The sequence below is a fragment of the Panthera pardus genome, unplaced genomic scaffold (assembly GCF_024362965.1).
Source record: "Panthera pardus isolate Hobbes unplaced genomic scaffold, ASM2436296v1 HiC_scaffold_4, whole genome shotgun sequence".
Classification (NCBI taxonomy): Eukaryota; Metazoa; Chordata; class Mammalia; order Carnivora; family Felidae; genus Panthera; species Panthera pardus.
Window position 1 is genome coordinate 6,346,376 of NW_026526969.1, and position 21,118 is coordinate 6,367,493.

The 21,118-nt window shown below is 58.3% G+C and overlaps 1 protein-coding gene across 6 annotated transcripts in view; it reads left to right on the forward strand.

The window, feature by feature from the left end:
- The window catches only part of MLXIPL (MLX interacting protein like), a 32,231-nt gene extending 11,170 nt beyond the window's left edge, over nucleotides 1-21,061 (forward strand). Inside the window, exons 1-17 of one of the 6 annotated variants that reach the window (XM_019421672.2) lie at nucleotides 2,446-2,797; nucleotides 6,518-6,624; nucleotides 10,699-10,781; nucleotides 10,936-11,025; nucleotides 11,308-11,352; nucleotides 11,806-12,007; nucleotides 12,133-12,213; nucleotides 15,767-15,936; nucleotides 17,188-17,734; nucleotides 17,962-18,029; nucleotides 18,107-18,254; nucleotides 18,418-18,533; nucleotides 18,626-18,745; nucleotides 18,910-19,037; nucleotides 19,138-19,261; nucleotides 19,835-19,964; nucleotides 20,284-21,061. In XM_019421672.2, coding sequence (XP_019277217.2) covers nucleotides 2,505-2,797; nucleotides 6,518-6,624; nucleotides 10,699-10,781; nucleotides 10,936-11,025; nucleotides 11,308-11,352; nucleotides 11,806-12,007; nucleotides 12,133-12,213; nucleotides 15,767-15,936; nucleotides 17,188-17,734; nucleotides 17,962-18,029; nucleotides 18,107-18,254; nucleotides 18,418-18,533; nucleotides 18,626-18,745; nucleotides 18,910-19,037; nucleotides 19,138-19,261; nucleotides 19,835-19,964; nucleotides 20,284-20,402 — 2,571 coding nt within the window. In that variant the 5' untranslated portion in view covers nucleotides 2,446-2,504 and the 3' untranslated portion in view covers nucleotides 20,403-21,061. Of the gene's footprint in view, nucleotides 1-2,439; nucleotides 2,798-6,517; nucleotides 6,625-10,698; nucleotides 10,782-10,935; nucleotides 11,026-11,307; nucleotides 11,353-11,805; nucleotides 12,008-12,132; nucleotides 12,214-15,766; nucleotides 15,937-17,187; nucleotides 17,735-17,961; nucleotides 18,030-18,106; nucleotides 18,255-18,417; nucleotides 18,534-18,625; nucleotides 18,746-18,853; nucleotides 19,038-19,137; nucleotides 19,262-19,834; nucleotides 19,965-20,283 lie in introns of those variants that run through there. The other 5 variants (XM_053893843.1, XM_053893846.1, XM_053893844.1 and 2 more) reach the window with 5 other exon arrangements.
- Nucleotides 21,062-21,118: the final 57 nt, after the last annotated feature.

Consider the following 21,118-nt stretch of genomic DNA (forward strand, 5'->3'; position numbering starts at 1 on the left):
TTTTTTTTTTTTTTTGAAAAAAAATTTAGTAATGGATTTTTTTTTTTTCCAATTGAAGATGTCCTCGTGGAAGAAATTGGAACTTATGAACTTCCTTGTGTTTATTGTACAATGTACTGTTGTTCTGTTTTGAATTACACAGAGAGGGATTGTCTTTTTCAGTCCTTAGCCCTCCAAAGGTATTATCAGGCCCTGAGGAGGGCAAGAACAGGGTGCAGAGGGCCAGCTGATGGCTGGGGAAAGAGAGGGTAATGGGGTGAGACAGATAATTCACGCTACTGAGTCTCAACTCATGAGAAAGTCTCTCGAACCACAGGAGGCCATTCTGAGATTTTCTCCTGGGGACAGGAGGCCAGCGGGAGCGTGGTGGGGTGAGGTGGGATGCTGATAGGACAGACTTAGAACCCAAGGTGTTAACAGTAACAGAATCCTAAGAAAGCTCTGAATTCCACTTCCTGAGTTGACAGAGACAGAGCGAGAGACTGAGACAGAGCCCCAGTAAGACAGAGATTTGCCCAGGGGCATTCATGGAATTAGCAGCAAGGATCAATTCAGACCTCTGCCTAAAGCGGGGTCCTTGAAACTAGGAGGCTCCAACAGAGAAGTGGCCCTGCTTCCCACCCCTGCTCCCCAAAGTGGCCGCCATGTCCTCTTAGTGTCATGCCCTTCTCCAAGCATTCCCAAGCCCCTGCATGCTCAGTGTGGGGGTTCAGACACCCGAGGAACAGTCCTATCTCAGGGCCCATAGGCCAGGGGCAGAGCCAGACAGGCACGTAAAGAATAGGTAGTGACCCTGTCGGTCTCCGTGCCAAGGATCCCAAAAGGACCACTTAGGAATGGCTCTCTCTCCCGAGGAGGCAGGCTGAGGCGGGTACCTGAGGCCCCAGAATTTGGCCATCAGATGAGCAGAGAGAATGCACCCCTGCAGAGAGCAGCACTTGGGGCACCAGGGACTGAGAAGTGACTGTTTGGCAGGGACAGAGGGTACCTGGCCAAGGGACATGGGGTGGGTGGGTGGAGAGACGGGACTGTGAGCAGCCTTGGGCAATCATTTCAGCATCTCAGGTGATCACAGGGGCCCTCGAGGCACTGCCATTTGATTTCGGGAGCTGTGTGACCCTACCAGGGGAGGGAAGAAAACACTCTGAGAGAACCTTCTCCAAGCTTCCAGCCCCCGCTTTCTCTCCTGTGACTACACATAGGCCACACTGTCCACAAAACCAAGGGAGGTTAGCTTTGGCCTCTAGCCCTCCCCTCCCCCACCAGAGATAACCCTGGATGGGAAGTCTGGAATTCTAGACCAGGTTCCGTTTCGGGCCCTGTGTAGATATTTGGGTGTTTCCACTCCTGTGGACGCTGGTGACATGCCCTGAAGTGGGGCAAGAATCCCACCTCTGAGGATTGTTAAAGATGCCAGCTAGGTGACAGTGTGAGTGCTCTAGACCAAACAGCCCAGTTCTCAGGGTGAGAGGAGAGACTTCAGAAACAGGAACGTGAGCTGGACCCCAGGGCCAGTGAGAGGGAGGACCCAAAGCTCCAGAGCAGATGGCTTGCCTGGGGGATGTCCAGGGGAAGGTGACCAAGGCTCCACCTTGCCAGTCATCACCTGTCACCACTCATGGATTCACACTCATGTAAACCTCGGGGCCTCTGTGCAGGTGTAGTGATGATCATAATGGCAACTGGGGGGTGCTGGGACCTTCCTGTGGGCCAGGCCACACAAGACTCTGACAGGTGCGTGCTTCCAGCTGTGTGCAGGACTGAGAGAGGATGAATGTGAGCCTGGACACCAGAGAGGGCAGGGAGGAAGGGGTGTAGTTAGCTGAGGGACTTCACAGGAGGGCACTGGAAGCAAGGAATCCCAGGCACTGAGGCACTTTCTGGCTCAGGTGTGAATGATTAACAGTCAAACTTTTTTCTTTCTTTCTTTTTCTTTCTTTCTTGAGAGAGAGAGTGCGCGCACAAACACGAGTGGGGTAGGAGCAGACAGAGAGAGGGAGAGAGAATTCCTAGCAGGCTCCGCACTGTCAGTGCAGAGCTCGACCTGGGGCTTGAACTCCCTGAACCATGAGATCTTGACCCAAGCCAAGATCATGAGCTGAGCGGAGATCAAGAGTAGGTTGTTCAACCGATTGAGCCAACCTGGTGCTCTACTCGTCAACTCTTCTTGAGACCCCTTTTGGGTGACATAGGGGAACCGCATAAGGAGGGGCAGGAGGGGAAATAGGGACCTCTTCCTCTTCCAAACTCCAGACCCGCAGTAGCTCCGCCCGCGCTCTCGCTTAGCATATTGATCATGCTAATTTATTTATTTTTAGCGTGCATATTGATTATGCTAATTTAAACCCAGTCCCGCCTGCTCCCGCGCGCTGTCCCCAAGGCCCCGCCCCCTGGAACGACCTATGGCTGCGGAGGGGCGGGGTTATGTTAATGAGGCCAATCTGGCCACACTAGCCGCGCCAGCTGCTCCACGGAGCCCGGGCGAGGCGGCTGCGACGAAAGCCATGGCCCGGGCGTTGGCGGGTCTGGCCGCCGGTTTGTCCTGCCCGCGGGTCGTCCCCAGCCAAGACTCGGACTCAGACACAGATTCGGAGGACCCGAGTAACCGGCGCAGCGCGGGCGGGCTGCTCCGCTCGCAAGTCATCCACAGCGGTCACTTCATGGTGTCGTCGCCGCACAGCGACTCGCTGACCCGGCGGCGCGACCAGGAGGGGCCCATGGGGCCCGCCGACTTCGGGCCGCGCAGCATCGACCCCACACTCACCCGCCTCTTCGAGTGCATGAGCCTGGCCTACAGGTGAGGGCGGCTCCGGGGCCCGGCAGCCTCGGCCCTCCGTGGCGGCACCACGCACTGGGGCCCCGGACACCCCACCCGGCCCCAAACTTTGGTCCCTGGCTGCTCTTGGAGAGTCCGACCACATCCTGGACACCCTTCTCCCCCAACCCCGAGCCTGCCTCCGGGGCAGGCTGGCCCCGGCCCTGCCTCCAGATTCCCATGGCTCACCACTTTCACTCCTTCCCCAGGTTGCGGACGTCCTGTCCTCCACCTCGACCTCCACCTCGACCCACCAAGGCCCCTCTCCCCATCCTGACTCCTCTGCCCCCAAAGAAATTCCAGGGCATCCCTCGAGCTCCCAGGACCCTAAGCCATTCCCACCCTCCACTCTGGGGGCCACTCCACCAGACCACCTCGGCCCTCCGCTCCCTCCCCAGTACCCGGGCCCAGACCCACTCCATTCCTGCACCCTGGCGAAACTCCTCACGCCCATGATTGTCCCGATTCATAGCCAACACTTTTGAAACCCAATCTCTTGTCCACCCTGTACTTCCCAATTGCCGGGACACTTGTTCTTGACCTGTGAGGTCGAGGGTGGCGGGAGAAGGGTGCTCCGGCGGGCCCAGCTGGCAGAGTTTCCCAGCGGGCGCCCGGCAGGGGGTGCTGCTGGTTCCCCGGGAGGCCTGGGTTCGCCTACCCGGGTCGCAGCGCGAGGCTGAGCGCCTAACGCTGCCTGGGACCCCTGCTATGCGCGTCGCGGAGCTCGCGGACCGCGCCTGGCCCGGGCTTCCACGCCTGCCTGCGTCCCTGGAGAGGGCACGAACCCGAGGTCTGGCCCGGTGCCCTGGAGCAAAGTTCCCAGGAGCTGAGGGGCCAGGATAAATTATCAACCGAAAACTGTAGAGGTGAAAGGGGGATCGGCCAGCCTTGATCTTTTCTCTGTGCAAATATTCCTCTTCCTCAGAGGCGCCTCCTCCCCTTCTGAGAACCGCGGGATACAGAACGGCCCTTGAGGCTCTCTGATCTGGAGCCGGAGCTGGGGTGGGGATTGCGGGGGTGTTGCCCACCCCCAATCGCGGCAGCCCAGCCACGACCCCATTGGCTGCAGGCGGTGTAACCTTGGCCCATATGCTCTGGCCCCGGGCCCAGGTCATGTTGCAACCTGATCGTCCAGGGCGCCGGACCGATGTGGAAAGTTCAAATTCCCGTCCCTTTCTTCCCTTCCCCCGCCTCCTGGGACATCACGGGACAGACTGGGACAGAGCATCTAAGGTCCTGGTACACCGGATGTGGGCACCCCCCAGGTTCTCCCAGCCCCCCCCCCAGCCCCCCACGTTTCTCACCTGCTCCCAACTTCAGCTTCCTCCTTCATACTACACCCCACAGACCATGGGTGACCAAAAGAGGAGGTTCAGGGGAGGGGGCAAGGTCAGGAGCAGAGCACACTCCAAAAACTGCTCCCACTAAGAGGCTGGACTAGAATCTGATGTGACCCAGGGCAGCTGGGGAGGAGAGGGCTGTTCTTTTCCCCTAAATACCCAGCATATTTAGTCTCTGTGGGGGCCTAAGAGCCATGGATGGAGGTGACTCAGTACTACAGGAGCCTTTGGCTTCCCCTGTTTGGTAGAGAAAAAAATCTGAGGCTCAAACTGGGACAGTGTTTTAGCCCTTGAATACCCCTAATTATAGGGGTCCCCCGGAGAGGAGTGGACTAGAGAAGCCAGGATGCCCCGAGAGAGTGACTGGATGGCAAGGGACAGCAAGGCAAGGGGTCCCCAGGTGCTTGGCCCAGAGGACAGCCTGTGGGTGCCTGGCCAGCTTTCATCCTCAGCAGGGCATTGTGGGCAGAAGGAGGACTTCTCTCCTAAGAGGAGATGCATATTCCGTGTTTCTGTGGGTGGAAGCCCCAGGGAGACAGGGTCTGGAAGTTCCAAGAAAACACTTGTTTGTGGCCAGAGCTGGCTAGCTGTGGAAAGAATGGCCCCGGGCATGTAGACCTGAGGCAGGACCCTGTCAGAGAGACTCTCAGGGAGTTCCTATAAGGGAGCTTGGACTCATGAAGGGGGAGCGGTGCTGAACTAAGAGTTCTAGGTTTTCTCCCACCCATCCCTGAGATTCCCAGATTTTCTATTGGTCAGAAGAAGCCTTTGAGCCCTGGTCATGGGCTTTTTCCTCTGGGCTGAGCCCCTCTCCTCCCCTCCCAGCCAACAAGCCCAGCACAGACCAAATCCTTTCCTTCTGGGCTTGTATGTTGTCACTATCTCATCTCCCTGAGCCCTTCCTGGCCACAAACCCCAGAACCTCGGCAAGGACAGGGAGGGAGGGGAGGCAGGCTGGGCGTGGGACACTGAGTGATCAGAGTGGGTGGGGAGGTTGCTGGGATACAGGCAGAAGCAACAAACTCAGGAGTCCCCCCAGGTGCCAAAGAAGCTGGCCCAGGAGGTATCAGTGCACCCCACCCAAGTCTCCCTTCGAGACAGATGGTGTTTATCTAACTTAGGAGGGAGAGGGCCAGCCAGCAGGCATGGGCTATGTACTCTATTTGGGTAATGAGGCCTGTGGTACCCTGGGGTGGCAGCTCTTTCCACTCCATACCCCAAAACAAACACAGGAGCTTGGAGACCAGAGAGGAGAAGAGACCTGGTGACCCATGCGCTTCAGGGGCTGTAGGAGTCAGATTGCCACCCACCCACCCATCACCCCCACGATGAGGGAGAAGCCTTGGGAGAAGGCAGGCCTGGTGTCCCCCAGGCCTCAGCCTTCCATGTGAGCAAGGGTTGGAGGAGATGGGCCAGAGGGGACTCGTATACAGCCCTGGCTTGTGGACCACGAGGAGGGAGGGAGGAGGGAGGGATCAGTGGGGGTCTAGACTCTGAGCATCTTGACCTCCTAGGTCAGATCCTTAGCGGTAGCAGACTGGCCTGTGCCTAGCACATCTTGACCTGGAGAGTCATTGCGAGAGTGGATTTCATTGACTGCTAGGATTAGGGTCAGGGTGAGGGCTGGGGTAAGGGTGCTGCCTCCCCACTGCCCACCACTCCACCATCCCAGCTGCCTTCCTTTGGGGCCTGATGGCTGTTGTTTTGCACACGCTCCTAAGAAGGGGTGCACCCCATCCAGCTCAGTCCAGATTGCCATCCTGGGATTCTGGAGTGGGCAGACGCCAAAAGGGCCGGGAAAAGGCAACAGCTGGCTGCTTGGAAGCCACCGGTAGTGAAGAGATTCTCTCCTCACCCAGGCACACCTTACCCATCCCCGGAGGAGGCCAAAGAGGGCCAGTGAGACTGGTGGAGAAAAGGCCACAGGGCCTGCATCAGTCTCCACCATGTGACCTTAGGCATGTCCCTTTCCCTCCCAGGCACTCAGTTTCCCTCTGTAAGAAATGACTCTGAGAACCCTCCCTAGCCAGCCTAAGAAAAGGATGCCCATGAGGCCGTGGTATTATTGTTCTGAGGAAGGAGCTGACAAACAGGTTTCAGCCTGGTTTTAGTTCTGGTGGTAGGTTAATGAGCAGCTCAGCCTGGAGCAGGGACCTGGGAGGGGTTTTTAAAGGCCTGACTCTCAGGGTAGGGATTTCAGGCAGAGTGAGGGGCAGGATTAGTGGGGTTGCAGGGGAGTCCTCAGCTTGCCCAGCATGGATGAGTAACCAGCGCATGGGAAGAGTGGGGAGCCAGCCCTGCAGGAGGCCTCCCTGAGCTGCCCCTTGTCCAACCCCCTGACCCAGCCCTCTCTCTCTGACAGTGGCAAGCTGGTGTCTCCCAAGTGGAAGAACTTCAAAGGCCTCAAGCTGCTTTGCCGGGACAAGATCCGTCTCAACAACGCCATCTGGAGGGCCTGGTATATCCAGTGTGAGTGGGCACCATGGGCCTCGCCAGCAAGGGGGGCTGCATGTGGGAGGTGCCCAGGAAACCCCCTTAGGGCCAGCACCAGCATCTGACCCCCAGAGTCTCGGGGAACGTGTCCCAAAGGGTACTCTGCCCTGGGATGCTAGGCACAGCGGAGGTCACCCCTTGGAATCCTAAGGTGGGCAGAGATTTGGAGGGCAGTTCAAGACCCTTTCTGCATTCCGTCAGCATAGTCAGTGCTCCAGATGCCAGGGTGGAAAGAGGTGCTAGATGCTGGCTAGGCCAAGGGCATCACACTGGGAATGGGGAAGCTAAGGATTCTGCCTGGGTCTCCACCAGCCTTTCACTAAAGTCCTCACTGAACCCCCATCAGGTGCCCCCATGGAGACTGAGGACAAGGGGCCAGAGAGGCCATGTGGTACAGTGGAGGGGGCTTCGGACTTGGGAGTTACCCAGAGCTGCTTTCCTCCCCAGTCTCTGCCCTTGCCGGCTGTGTGACTGCAGGCCGTGTGACTAACCTCTCTGAATCTGTTTCCTTATCTATAAAATAAGACCAATAGTCCTACTTTTCCTGGTTGGCATGGTGATAACAAGTATGAATGGGCCTGGCACAGAACTGATGCTAAATAAATGATGGTTGAATCTGAGATGCCCTTGAGGAGGTCACGGTCATTCATTTGGGGATATGAGACCCACCCACCCACCACGGCCCAGCAGCAGAGGCTGAGCGGCCTCAGACCAGTTGGCCCTGGGTTGGGACCTTGTCCAGATCAACCAAGTCCCGCTTGATCAAAGGCTTCCCTGAGCTGGGAACACACAGCCCAGGAGGGACCATACTCAGTATTCTCTGTCCTGGCTCCATTGGATTCCATCCAAGCAGAGAGAGGGAGGGTTTTCTGGTTTCTATTTATCTATGTGCCCAGTGCTCCCTAAATCATCTTACTTGAGGCTTCCTAGCAACCTTGGCAGATAGATATTATCACTCCCATTTTATGGATGAGCAAGTAAGGCCCAGAAGGCCAGTAACCTGTTCAGGGTCATGGAGCATAAAAGAAGCAGAACTGTGATTAGCTGGAAGTCCAGGGCTCTCCTACTCTGAACCCAGTGCTCCTTCTACTGCTCCGAGCTGGCTGGCTTCCAGTCCTCAACTGACAACACGTAGGATGGGCCCTACTCAGACCAGGAAGCTGACAGGCCAGAGGGAGTCACTGCCCACCCCTCCACACACCTCTGCGCTCTCCACCCTTCCCCATGAAGCTGGATGGGATGCAGATCCTTCTCTCTGCAGAAGACATTTCTGATGCCACCCAGGGCCCTCACCCAGACAGGCAGACCCTGGTCTCCAGCTATTGCACGAGTTGCTGGAAGCACCCCACGTTCTGTGTCAGACAGAGGTGGGTTGAGTCAAGTTCTAGGATGCCCCAGCTGTGTGACCTTGGGAGAGTCCCTAGCTTCCTTAGCTGGAGCTCACTCATCTGCAGAGTGGGAATAACAGTAGGTCCCGCTCTGAGGTTTGCTGTGAGTCTTCAGGGAGATCATTCATATCTCAGCACAGGGCCTGACACACACAAGGGCCCCTGAAGGTGATGATATTTTTGTGACGATAGTAACAACACGCGGCAGGCATGTAACAAATGTCAGCACGCGCCTTCTCCCTGAGCACTGAGGGTTTGAAGGTGGGCTTCAGGAAAGGGAGAGGGGTGGGGACAGCTGGAGGACTGCCTGGCTCATCCCCTCGAACCTGCCACCCCTCTGCAGGCTCCTGGCCTCCAACATCCCCTCCTTTCTCACACCCTCAAATCCTGGTGTCCTCTGAGCACCCAGGGCACTGTGCACGTCTCATGGGAGGCTCCCCACCTTGCTTTAGCTTGTGTTCTGTGTGTGCTTTCCTTATCTCTCCAACTAAGCTTGAGCGCCCCGATTTATCCACCGATTCCTTGTCCCAGTATCTGTCACAGCTTAGGTGCAAGGGGCCAGGTGGTTGCCTGAATGGGTGAACTTATTGGTGTTGAATAAAGCCTACCCCAGATCCAGGAGCCACATGGTCACTGCCCTTCTGTCTGGAGCACAGGGTCCCCGAGGTGGGGGAGAAAAAGCCCAGCCAGGCCTGCTCAGACCTGACCCTCTGGGGACCCTGGACAAACTTATTCTTTCCTAGTGCCCATCTCCACATCTGGGAAGCCAGGACAGCCACTCTCTGAGACCCTCCTTGCTCTAACCCCAGGGAGTCCCTACACCCGAGGGCCCATCCCTTTGTCTTCCCAGCCACGTTCAGGTACCAGGACAAACTCCCTCTCCCATTCTCATGGGGATCATTTGGGAGAATGTCCTTTAGGACAGAACTTTGTAAATGATGCTGAAGGTCCCAATAAGTGTCACGTTCGGGTGGTCCCCCTTGTCTGTCAATTGTCTGAGAGGAAGTTTGCTGAGGGCTAAGGCGGAAAAAGTCACTGCTTGGGGAGCCCAAGGTTTGGAAGCCCTACTGTGTGCCAAGCTCTGCTCCAGATTCAGGGATTTCAGTCTAAAGGGCAACACCTCCTGCTTTTACTCCCAGCAGGGAGGCCAGCATGCAGAGAAATGGCCAAGGCCAAGTGGAGAGCGAGGCAGATAAGACCATGGGGTTTCAGAGGAGGGAAGCTTCCTGGAAGAGGGGTGGCCCTGGGCAATCCTGATGGGTGGGCAGGTGTGGGTGAGGCAGAGGAGGGAAGGGAAGGGTGGTGTAGAATAACACCGCAAGGTGAGCTGTGGTGGGGAAAAGCCGTTTGGCTTCAAGGTGGGGCCTATGAAAGAGGTGAAAAGGGGGATGAAGCCGACAGGCCAGTCATGGAGGGTTTGGAAGCCAAGGTAAGAGGTGTGGACTTTATCCTGGAGGTCTAGGGAACCATGGAGGGTTTCTGCATTTCCAGGCCATGACAGGAAGATGGGCTGGAGAGGGTGAGGCTGGAGTCAGGGAGGTCCGGGTGAGAAATGACATCAGACCGGGGTGGCATTGAATATGGAGGGGAGGGGACAGTGGAAGAAATGCCACACATCCTCCAGAGTGACTTAGATAGGAATGCTGGGGCCAGTGGGGAGTTTCTGTGACTGGGAGGCAGCAGTGACCGTCCAGAGGCACAGGCTTGGGAGGGATGTTTCAAGTTTTGGGACATCCTTTTTGTTTGTTTGTTTTACTTTTAATTTGGTACATCCTGATGGAGATTCTGTGGGCAGCTGGAAAATAAGCCTGGAAAGAGGCAGGATGAGAGAGGTTGGGGGGCGGGCCTCGAAGAAGGACCAGTGAAAATGGTCAGGGGAACAGGAGAACCAAGGGAAGGTTCCCTTGTCGAGGGAGGAGGGGGTGCTCCACCACTGAGGCCCAGAGGGATGGGCCTTGGTGGGGCGGGGGGGGGGGGGGGGGGGGGCAGACAAGGGCCTTGACAGAACACTGGGGGCAGGTACTGAGTTACAGGAAGTGAAGAGGAGACCAGGAGGCATGGAGTGCAGGTAGTGGTGGCAAATCTTCCAGAACAAGGAGCAAAACAAAGGGGTGAAAGGGAAGAAGATTAGCTTGTTGGGGAAGCAAAGGAAGGGAAAGTTTGGCAGGAACAGGGGAGCTTGGAATATGTTTATGGGCCCAAAAGGAGGAACCTGGGGAGAGACCAGGATTGGAGATAGGGAAGGGAGTGGAGGAGGTGGCAAAAGGGCTCAGCTAGGTGGCCTGAAGGGACAAGGGGTGGTTATCTGGCATCAGCTTGGGCAGTGCCCGAGGCAGGGGACCAAGGGCTCCAGGCCCTGGCCTGCTGGTCTGAGGGTCTGATGTTGGGGCAGCTCATTTCCCGTGATCACACAATCCCATTCAGCAACCATTGCCTGCACACCTGCTGGGCTGCCAAGGGGGGCAGAGGAGGTGTGGGAGGTTCCTTTCACGGGGTTCCCATAGAAGAGGGAGCTGGGAGGGCTGGAGCAGGCAGAAAGACTTCTGGAGGAGGTGGTACTTAGTCTAAGCAGGATTTCCTAGCGTGGCACTTGAGTCCCAGTCCCCTTGGAGTGGGAAGTGATGGAGCTGGGTACCCTCCTGACCTGGCCCCCTTCTCTCAGATGTGGAGCGGAGGAAGAGCCCCGTGTGTGGCTTCGTGACCCCCCTGCAGGGGCCTGAGGCTGATGAGCACCGAAAACCAGAGGTAGCTGAGACGCAGGACCTCCCGCCTGCCTGCTTCCCTACCAAGCCCGGTGCCTCCTAGCGCCGGGCGGGAGGGGCTGGCGCCGATGGGGATCGGGTGAGGGGTGGGGTCCGTGCTGCCCGTCTCACTGAGCCCCCTCCCGGGCCCTCTCCAGGCCGTGGTCCTAGAGGGCAATTACTGGAAGCGGCGCATCGAGGTGGTGATGCGCGAGTACCACAAGTGGCGCATCTACTACAAGAAGCGGGTCAGTGGGGGGGCCCCGGGGGGGTTGCTGACCACTGCCTCTCTTGAAAGAGCCCGGGGCGAGACGCCCCTCGACCCTGCCTCCCATTAAGACCCGGGCTGACAGCGCCACCGTGTGGCCGAGGGTCCCCTCGCAGCCTCCTTACCTCCCAGCGCGGAGGAGCTCCAGAGGGGAAACCGGCATCCCTTTCATCTGGGGGAGCTTGTGAGTAGGGGAGGCCTTGGCGGGAAGTGATGGAAGAGGGACAAGGGATCCATTGTCCACCTCTGTGTGTTCCTGCAGCTCCGTAAGTGCAGCAGGGAAGGGGATCTCCTGACCCCAAAGCAGGTGGGTGCTCCCTGGACCCAGAGAATTGACAGCTTCTCTCTAGGAGATGAGGGCGGGACCCGATGGGGGCAGTGGGCGTGGCCGCCGTCCTCTGGTTGATTGAGCCCTTCTCCTCCTGAGGGGTGGGGAGTCCTTGAGCGAAGTGGTGGGAGGCATGGGGGAACGGAAGTCCCTAAGAACTGAGGTTCCAGGCAGAAAAAGTAGAGGGGACAGGAAGAGGCCCCTTATCTGTTCAGCAGGCCATCCAGCTCTAGCTCGTGGGGACAGTTGTTAAAGGCCAATGGGGTGACCATAAGCCTTCCAGTAGGCAAACTGGGTCCTCCAGAGAGAGAGGTGAGGAGGGCCATGTACTGACCGCTTCATCCCCCAGGCGGGGGCCATATGAAAGGGCCAAGGGCAGCGGGAGACCCCGGTGTCCCTCTCTCGTGGCTGCTGAAGGTTCTATCTCCCTAGGTGGAAGGGGGTTGGCAACCACCGGAGCGATGGTGCGAGCAGCTCTTCTCCAGCGTGGTGCCCGTGCTGCTTGGGGGCCCAGAGGAGGAGCCTGGCGGGCGGCAGCTTCTGGACCTGGACTGCTTTTTGTCCGACATCTCCGACACGCTCTTCACCATGACTCAGCCCAGCTCCACGCCCCTGCAGCTGCGCCCTGAGGACGGTAAGGGCCTGCACCTGCAAAGGGAGGCCTGTGAAAACCCAGGCAGCCAAGGGAGGATGGCCAGGGGTGGGTGGCCCCCAGTCCACCTGGCCTGCCGCTCCTGACGTCACCACTGCCCCCTCCAGCTTATGTGGGCAATGCTGACATGATCCAGCCGGACCTGACACCCCTGCAGCCCAGCCTGGATGACTTCATGGAGATCTCAGGTGAAGCAGCGCCCTGTCCTGGGGGAAGGGGGAGGCGGGGCCCGTGGCTGGGTCAGTGTGAGGAAAGTCCCAGCATGACCACCAGACCTCAGGCCCCTGTGGGAGGGTGGATGATCTGAGTGATTTCTGAGGGATCTTCCTGGTCTCCCTTTGTCAGGACTTGGGATGCAAATGACTTGGCCTCAGGTGAGAGCAGGGCCAGACTGGATACTGAGCAGGGGTCAAGGCTCAGGGGCACTGAAGCTTCAGGCTCTAGGCTCTTTGGGCTCCCAGGAAGCAATGGATGCTGGGACTCTCAGGAGAGAAAGGGACTTTCATTTGTTTGGGTCTGTTTATTATTTATTTAATTCCCTTTAAAAACTATTTATTGGGGCACCTTGGTGGCTCAGTCGGTTGAGCATTGACTCTTGGTTTCGGCTCAGGTCATGATCCTGTGGTTTGTGGGTTCAAGCCCCTCATCAGGCTCTGTACTGACAGTTCAGAATCTGCTTGGGATTCTCTCTCTCCCTCTCTCTCTGCCTCTACCCTGCTTGTACTCTCTTTCTCTCTCAAAATAAATCAACTTAAAAAAAAAAGAAAAAGAAAAAGAAAATCCCAGGAATTGTATCTTGTAAAGCACTTAAAAAAAATTTTTTTTATTGTTTACTTGTTTTTGAGAGAGAGAGAAATGAGCACATGAAGAGGGGCAGAGAGAGAGGGAGAGAGAGGATCTGAAGCAGGCTCTGTGCTGTCAACAGTGAGCCCGATGTGGGGCTCGAACCCATGAACTGCGAGACCATGACCTGAGCAGAAGTCAGACGCTTAACTGAGTGAGCCACCCAGGCACCCCAAGCACTTTTTAAGTAACGTGTTTCTGTGCCTCCCTCTCCTGACCCCAGGGCCACTGGGTCACTGGTTTTTGTGTCCTCCCAGAGATACCCATGTCTGTATAGCAGCTGTGGACAAATGTCTCTTTTTGTTTTCACAACACACTCTTCCTACATCATTTCTTTTACTTAGCTATATCTTGGAGACTGTCCCCGATAATCAAACATTTAGGGGATTCTGGAGCCATGCTAGGGGTCAGGTAGCCATAGAGGCTTGGCTTGCCTTAGCCAAGGCTCCAGGGCGAGAAAGGGGGGTTCTGGGATACAGGTTTAGTGGCAATGACCCCTCCACTCCTTTTTCACAGGGTCCTGGGCCTGTCAGTCAAGAGGTGGGGAGGGAACTAGGGAATGAGGAACCACCCCCACCCCTGCCTCAGCCCTGGACAGGGTGGGGGCTGTGGGGGCAGAAGTGTTGATGGCAGTGCCCTGAGAGCAGACCAGCCTGGGAGGGCAGCGGTCCTGTCTGGGCACACGCACCCCTGCCACAGGTAGGAAACTTCCTGGACCCGGGGCTCCAGGGCCAAAACTGGGGCTGAGAAGCCGCTTCTCTCAACCCAGGGTGGCTGCCTGGGTGGGGGTGAGCATGGGCAACCTACGATAGGGGGTGTGGGTCATGCAGAGGAGGTGGTTAGTGTGGCCCCCTCTCGTGCTCCATTACAGGGAGGGTAGGGACCACCAGGGACACCGGGGCTGGTGCTTTGATTGTCCCCCAAGAGCTCTTCGCTTGAGAGGAATCCCAGTGAAGAAGCCGGAACTCTATGGAGGGAGGGGGCTTGGTGAGGAGTGCTCAAGGAAGGGGAGGGGGCTTGGAGCAGGAGAGGGTCTCAGGGAGGGGATGCACATCGATGGTGGGGGTAGAAGCTTGGGATGGGGGAGACTAGGGGTCCGTGGGTGGCTGGCCAGGGCTAGGAAGCGGAGAGGGGCAACTGAGGGTAAACTATGGCTGGGGGTTGGTGGTGACTCAGTGGCGAGCTGGGCTCCTTACTGCATGAACCCTTCTGAGCACCGGGGGGCAGGCAGCAGCAGTGAGCAGGAAGCAGGCCCAGTATGTGGCTAGTTCTAGAGCCTGGGCCTCAGGGGGCCTAGTGGTGAGACCCACAGTCCGTGGGGGCTGGGGGATAGAGGATCGGTGACCACTCACTCTCTGCCACTCAGTCCCTTGGTTAAACGGAGACAGTAGGACAAAAAGATCCTTTCTGATCAGGTGGCCAAGGAAAGACACACCCACACCAGGCACAGAGCAGACATGCACATGCCGAGCACCTCACATCAAGGCAGGCACACAGGCTCAGACAGAGCCACACACACACACACACACACAGGGAGACAGATAGATGCTACATGTAGAGCCAGCCTTCCAGTGACAGGTGGGCACCAGAGTCACGTAAGACGTGCAGACAAGTTTAGGGGCACCTGGGTGGCTCAGTCGGTTAAGCGTCCGACTCTTGGTATCGGGTCGAGTCATGATCTCATGGTTTCGTGAGTTCGAGCCCTGCGTCGGGCTCTGTGCTGGCAGCACAGAGCCTGCTTGGGATTCTCTCTCTCACCCTCTCTCTCTGCCCCTCCCCCACTCATTCTATCTTTGTCTCTCTCAAAATAAGTTTTAAAAACTTTAAAAAAAAGAAGGAAAAGATTAAAAAAAAAAAAAAAAGATGCACATACAAGTTCAACACACAGCAGGCTCCAGATTTGGCATGGTCTTATCTGTCCCACTCCTGAGTCTCCTTCTCTTGGGAGGAGGCCTGACCAGCTCCCCTGCCTGGGGAGCCAGGGCCCATCCAAGGCCAGCGGAGCTGGGTGGGACAAGACCAGGAGGTCTTGGGAGCTGCTGCAGGCCAAAGACTGGTCAGGGTCAGAGAAAGGTGCCCGGAAGGGAGCGGGTGGGCGGGCGGCGCCCAGGCCCGGGATGTGGTCAGGCCGCAGGCAGCTGCTTCCCAAAACCAGAATAGCCTGGGGCTTACACAACCCGCACCTCAGACAATCTGGCTGACCCTTCCCGCCAGCTCTTCCAGGCTTTCCAGTGCCCCCCCCCCCAACTCCTGCCCCCGCTCTGAGCCCACCCTCTGACCCCTGCTATGACCCCCTTAGCCCTTCCACCCCACTCCCGGGCTCTGCTTTTGAGGCCCCACTTGACCTTCCCACAAGCCAACTTCGCAGACCCACTGACCTCCTGACCCCTCTCACCTCTATCTCACCCCTTGAACTCCTATCACCCTGGGGCTCTTCCCTATCCCGGACCTCTGCCCCTTTGCACCCCACCCCTGTCCCTTCAGGGCACTCTCTATTACCCCTCCCCTTTCTCTGGCCCCAGCAGGGCTGGTAACAGGAGCAGAAGAGGGGAGTGCCCAGGCCTGGGACAGGGAAGGGGGCCTCATGAGCCCAGTGTGGGGCTCGGTGGGAGGGCTGTTTCCCCGGGGGTCCTGCTCACGCCCCCACACGGCCTCTGCTGTCCTCCACGCAGGCCCATCCCAACCGAACCTCTGTTGCTGCTTCCCCTGAGTGAGACAGAAACTCTCTCAATTTCACAATCTCCTGTGGAAGCCCCCCCTCCCCCGCCTCCCCCCACCTCACCGCCAGCCAGGCCAGCCCAGCTTGGGGACAGGGCACGAGGCCCACTCTCCTCCCACTGCCTCCAGCCACGCCTGGCCCTATCCTTAACTGCCACCACCCTGTATGTTGAATTGCAGATTTCTTCACCAGCTACCGCCCCCCACAGACACCCACGCCCTCACACTTCCCGGAGCCCCCCAGTTTTGGCACCATGGCTGACCCTTTCTTCGGCAGTTCGATCCTGGGCTCAGAGGTGCCCCCTGCCTCGTCAGGCATGACCCACCTCTCAGGGAATAACCGCCTGCAGGTGAGCTCCCACCCCACGCCATTCAGCCGTGCCTCGCTCACCTGCCCATGTCCAGGAGATACTCAGGGCACTTCCTGGGTGCCCATTCCTACGCTTGGTCGACTGAGAGGGACTGGAGGGGGGAGACAGACCCCATCTCTGCCCTCTGAGTGGGCGCAGTTCAGCTGAGGAGGAAACCGTTGTGAAGCAGAGGTGGACCAAGTGGTTCTGGGAGGGAGGCTGAGGGCAGGGGAGCAAGGAGCAGGGTACCACGAAGGACTGGGGTGCTTGGGGAAGGCTTCCTGGAGGAGGCGAGGGTCTGGGCTTAGTGAATGTGTTGGGTTTGGCCAGAAGAGGCCAGTAAAGGGCAAGCCAGATGGGAGGAGAGCACACACGGAGACAAAGCTCAGTGTGAGCATTTAGGAAACGGTGAACCTGCCATTTGGGAGACGGAACTCACAGGCTCAATTCGGTGGTTGCCTCTCTGCTGCCAGGTCCCTCTGTCATCAGACTGTTCCGGCACTATTGTAGTTCATTGCTGAGAGGTCTCTCTCCTCAACCAGACCGTGAGCTCCTTACTGGAAGAGCTAGGCCTTGCTCACCGCCGCATCTTCCATACCTACCACAGTTCAAGAAGCATAGGGTCAATGGTTGCCCAATGGTTGAGCCACTAAGTGAATGAGTGAATGTGTGGATGGATGGGTGTGTTGGTGAATGGATACACGGGTTGTAGAGGGGGGTGGATGCTTACATGGGTAAGCGAGTGGTTGGTTGGATGCATGTGCTGGTGGACGGATTGGTAGATGAATAGGGTGGTGGCTGGATAAGTGGCTGGTCAATGAACAGATGGTGGATAGGTGGATGGATTATGTCTGGATGGGTTGGTGGATGAATGGGTTGGATGGATTGGTGAATGGGTTTATACCTCACAGGTCGGTGGAGAGATAGATGAGTTAGCTCACAGGTGAGAGGCCAAATAGGGGAATGGAGAACGAATGGATTGGTGGTAGGATGGAATCATTATTTGGTGAATGAAAAGATGGGCAGGAAGATTGATGCTCTTTCTTACACCTAATGTGTGCCTAAGTGTGTTCCACTCCCTCCCCTCATTAGGTTACAATTTCCTTTGGTGTGCGTAGGTGGGGGGGACAACAGGGATCATTTCTCCTCTCTCTCCCAGTGCCCAGTCCAGACCTCAGCCAGGGCAAGAGCCTGCCTGGGTGGCTGCAAAGGCCAGCTTTCTCCCCTGCTCTCTCTCTGTCCCCCAACCAGGCTCGGAGCAGCTGCCCTGGCACCCTGGACTCCAGTGCCTTCCTGAACTCTGATTTCCTCCTTCCTGAAGACCCCAAGCCCAAGCTCCCACCCCCGCCAGCACCCCCACCCCTCTTCCAATACCCTGCCCTTCCCAAGGGGCCTGGTCTAGAGCCCTGTCCCCCACCCGCCTTCCCTCCCATGGCTCCTCCCCCTGCTTTGCTGCAGGAAGAGCCTCTCTTCTCTCCTAGATTCCCCTTCTCTACTGTCCCTCCTGCCCCAGGAGTGTCCCCACTGCCGGCTCCCACTGCCTTCCCACCTACCCCCCAGCCTGGTCCAGGCCCTGCCCCTGCTCCCTTCCCCATAGACCTTCTACCCTCAGGGTATCTGGAGCCCCAATTTGGGCCTCACTTCACAGTGCCCCAAGGCATGAGGTCCAGAGGCAAGCCCCCCGCCCCATCCCCTAGAGGGGAGAAGCCCAGCCCCCCAACCTTGGCCCCTGCCACCGCCAACCCCACTACCCCAGCGGGGGGCAACAACCCCTGCCTCACACAGCTGCTCACAGCAGGTAAGATGGGAAGAGCACTGTCCTCAGAGGGGAAGTGGGGAGCCTGTGGGAGCAGAGGGTGAAGTGGTAACGGGTGGGCTCAGCTGTGGGGGAGGTGGCGAGGAATTAGGGACATGGGCCCCAAACCCAAAAGGGGAGTGAGCTATCTGGAGGGGAGGGATGGGGTCTTGGGAGATGACGGGGCTGGGGCTGGCCCCAGTGTCCCTCACAGTTCTGCCTGTGCACAGCCAAGCCTGAGCAAGCCCTGGAACCACCACTCGTATCCAGCACCCTCCTCCGGCCCTCAGGGTCCCCGGTAAGATGGCGGGCACTGGGAGGTGAGGGTGAGCCCAGGGCTTCACCCCAACTCTCTGCCCTTCTCCACCCCTGCAGGAGACGGCCCCTGAATTCCCCTGCACCTTCCTACCCCCGACCCCGGCCCCCACACCACCCCGGCCCCCTCCAGGCCCAACCACACTGGCACCTCCCAGGCCCCTGATTGTCCCCAAAGCGGAGCGGCTCTCGCCCCCAGCACACAGCGGTAAAGAGGGCTTGCAGGGATCCGGGAGGGGGGTCCCTAGGGGATGGAGAAAGGGGAAGGAAGAAGGGGGGCCCACATCTGAGGCCAGGATGAGAGGGAAGGGGCAATGGGACCCCTCTCCCCTGTGTCGGTCTGTCTGGGGGTCTGTCTTTCCCGGCCACAGGTGGTGAGCGGAGGCTGTCTGGGGAACTCAACTCCATTCCAGGCCCGGGGACCCTGAGTGTCTGCGTCTCTCCCCCTCAACCCATCCTAAGCCGGGGTCGTCCAGACAACAACAAGGTGGCACCATTCCCTCACCCCAAGAACTGTTTGCTACCCCCAGGCCCTTCCATGCTCCTTCCTAGGCTCACCCCCCTGTCTGCCTCCCCAAGACTGAGAACCGGCGCATCACACACATCTCTGCAGAGCAGAAGAGGCGCTTCAATATCAAGCTGGGGTTTGACACCCTGCACGGGCTGGTGAGCACACTCAGCGCCCAGCCCAGCCTCAAGGTGAGCCTCCAGCCCGGGCCCGCACCCCCGGAACCACAGGGCTCCTTCGTAGACCCCCTGCCCAGGACCAAGCCCCAGGGCCCCCCAGACACCCAGTTTCCTCCTCAGTGGGCCCCAGAGTGGGGCCACCTCCAGCACCTGAGCCACACTGGGGATGCCTGCAGGTGAGCAAAGCAACCACACTGCAGAAGACGGCCGAGTACATCGCCATGCTGCAGCAGGAGCGGGCGGCCATGCAGGAGGAGGCCCAGCAGCTACGGGACCAGATCGAGGAGCTCAACGCTGCCATTAAGTAGGTGTAGGCGGGGGGTGCGCATGCGCGTGCGCACGCGTGCGCCGTGGGGGAAAGGGGCAGGACTCCCAAGCCCTGACCAGCCCCATGTACACCCCAGCCTGTGCCAGCAGCAGCTGCCTGCTACCGGGGTGCCCATCACGCACCAGCGTTTCGACCAGATGCGAGACATGTTCAACGACTATGTCCGCACCCGGACACTGCACAACTGGAAGTTCTGGGTGGTATCCTTACTTGGCCAGCGGTAGGGTGAGCGCCGCAGCCGGACCAAGCTGCTGCGCCTGACTGCAGGCTCAGCGCCACAGGCCAGGCAGGGTCCCAGAGCTGCTCCCAGGGGAAGGGGCCCCGGTTCCGCTCCCTCTTTCCAGGCCCTTGGCATCTTGGCCAGCAGGAGTGTCCAGTGATTAGCTGGGAGCAGAGGGCAACCGAGGGAGGAGCCCCCGGGTGAGGGGAACACAGCCCCGCCCACAGAATGTTCCAAGGGCAGTTTGGAAGAGCCTAAAGTCTGGGTGATGTGAGTGGGGTCGGTCCTAAAGAAGACATGGAATCTCTCCCTTACCTGGTCAAGTTCTTGGCTGAGCCTGGGCAGGAAGCCCAGGGAGGGGGGATAGTCCAGCTAGAGGAAGGGCATAGAGGAGCCGGGCAGAATTGGATGGTAGCTATAGCGGGAGGCCTCGAGGTTCAAGGTGCCACAGTGGCCAGGCCCTTCCCCTTGTTTGGCCCAGATGTCAGAGCTACACGTGAGCTGGGTGAGGGTACTGGGTGGACAGCAGGCCTGATCCTTGACCTGGGCCCAGTTCAGCATCCTCATTCGGCCTCTGTTCGAGTCCTTCAATGGGATGGTGTCCACAGCAAGCTTGCAGAGCCTCCGTCAGACCTCACTGGCTTGGCTGGACCAGTACTGCTCCCTGCCTGCTCTCCGGCCAAGTACGTGAGCCACCTGCCTGCCCACCAGAATGTCCAGGCCTCCGGGCAGAGGGTTGCACCTGCTCAGACTGTAGGTCCAGCCTGACTTCAAAATAGCCTAGAGTTTGGGCCATCCCACTATGTACCCTGGATAGTCCACTGGCTACCAGGACACCTGCAAACATAGGTCCTACGAGGGGCTGACAGTCTTGCCACCTAGTATCTCCCCGCTATCCCTTTGTCCTCAACATCCAAGGGTAGGCCCTGACCCAGGAGGTATCTTTCCCTTTCTCTCTCTCTCTCTCTCTCTCTCTCTCACTCTCTCACTCTCTTTCCCCAGCTGTCTTGAACTCTCTCCGCCAGCTGAGCACGTCTACCAGTATCCTCACAGATCCAGGCTGTATACCTGAGCAAGCCACACGGGCAGTCACAGAGGGCACCCTTGGCAAACCTTTATAGTGCTGGCCAGACACTGCCACTTACTCAGCTGCCCAGGGGCTGCTTTCCTTGGGCCTGGGCTCCAGGGACAACTTCTGGGCACTCCCCTCCTGCCCCTTGCCCTGGCTGTCCCCTTTCCTGAGGGTCTAGCAGGGCCCAAATCTCTTCCACCTCCTGGAAGCCAGGAAGAACGGCGTTCCATTCCCTGCCCCACCAGAGACTAACACCGTGACCTGGAGGATTCATACTCTCTCTTGGGACCTTCACTTTCCAGTCTGAAAAATGGGGATGGAGAAGCTTCAACTAGAAGATGATCCCAAGGCCTTAGCAACTGTGATACTTGGGGCCTAAGCTGACAACTCAGGGAGCTCGTAGGAGGAAGGGGGATGATCCTGTTTCCCCACCATCCCTCCCTGTACCCCCCACCCCAAATAGGGCACAGGCCTCTGTTTCTGATCAGAGAGACAGAAAAGGAGCGTCCCATTCTCTGCTCCTCCACTGGTAGCCCAGTGGGGGGTAGGGTGCTGCAGGGTGGCAAACCTGGGTGAGGCCAGGAAGGTCTGATCCCAGGAGACAGCAGGGCAGGAGGTGGCCAGACCAGGGCAGGCATCTTGTGTGCATGTGGATGCGTGTGTGTGGATTTTGTAAAGAATTTTCAACCAATAAAAACAAAAACTGTTGGGGACTGTCAGTGTGTCTCACTGGGACGGATAGACAGAGCCAATTGGCAATGGGAG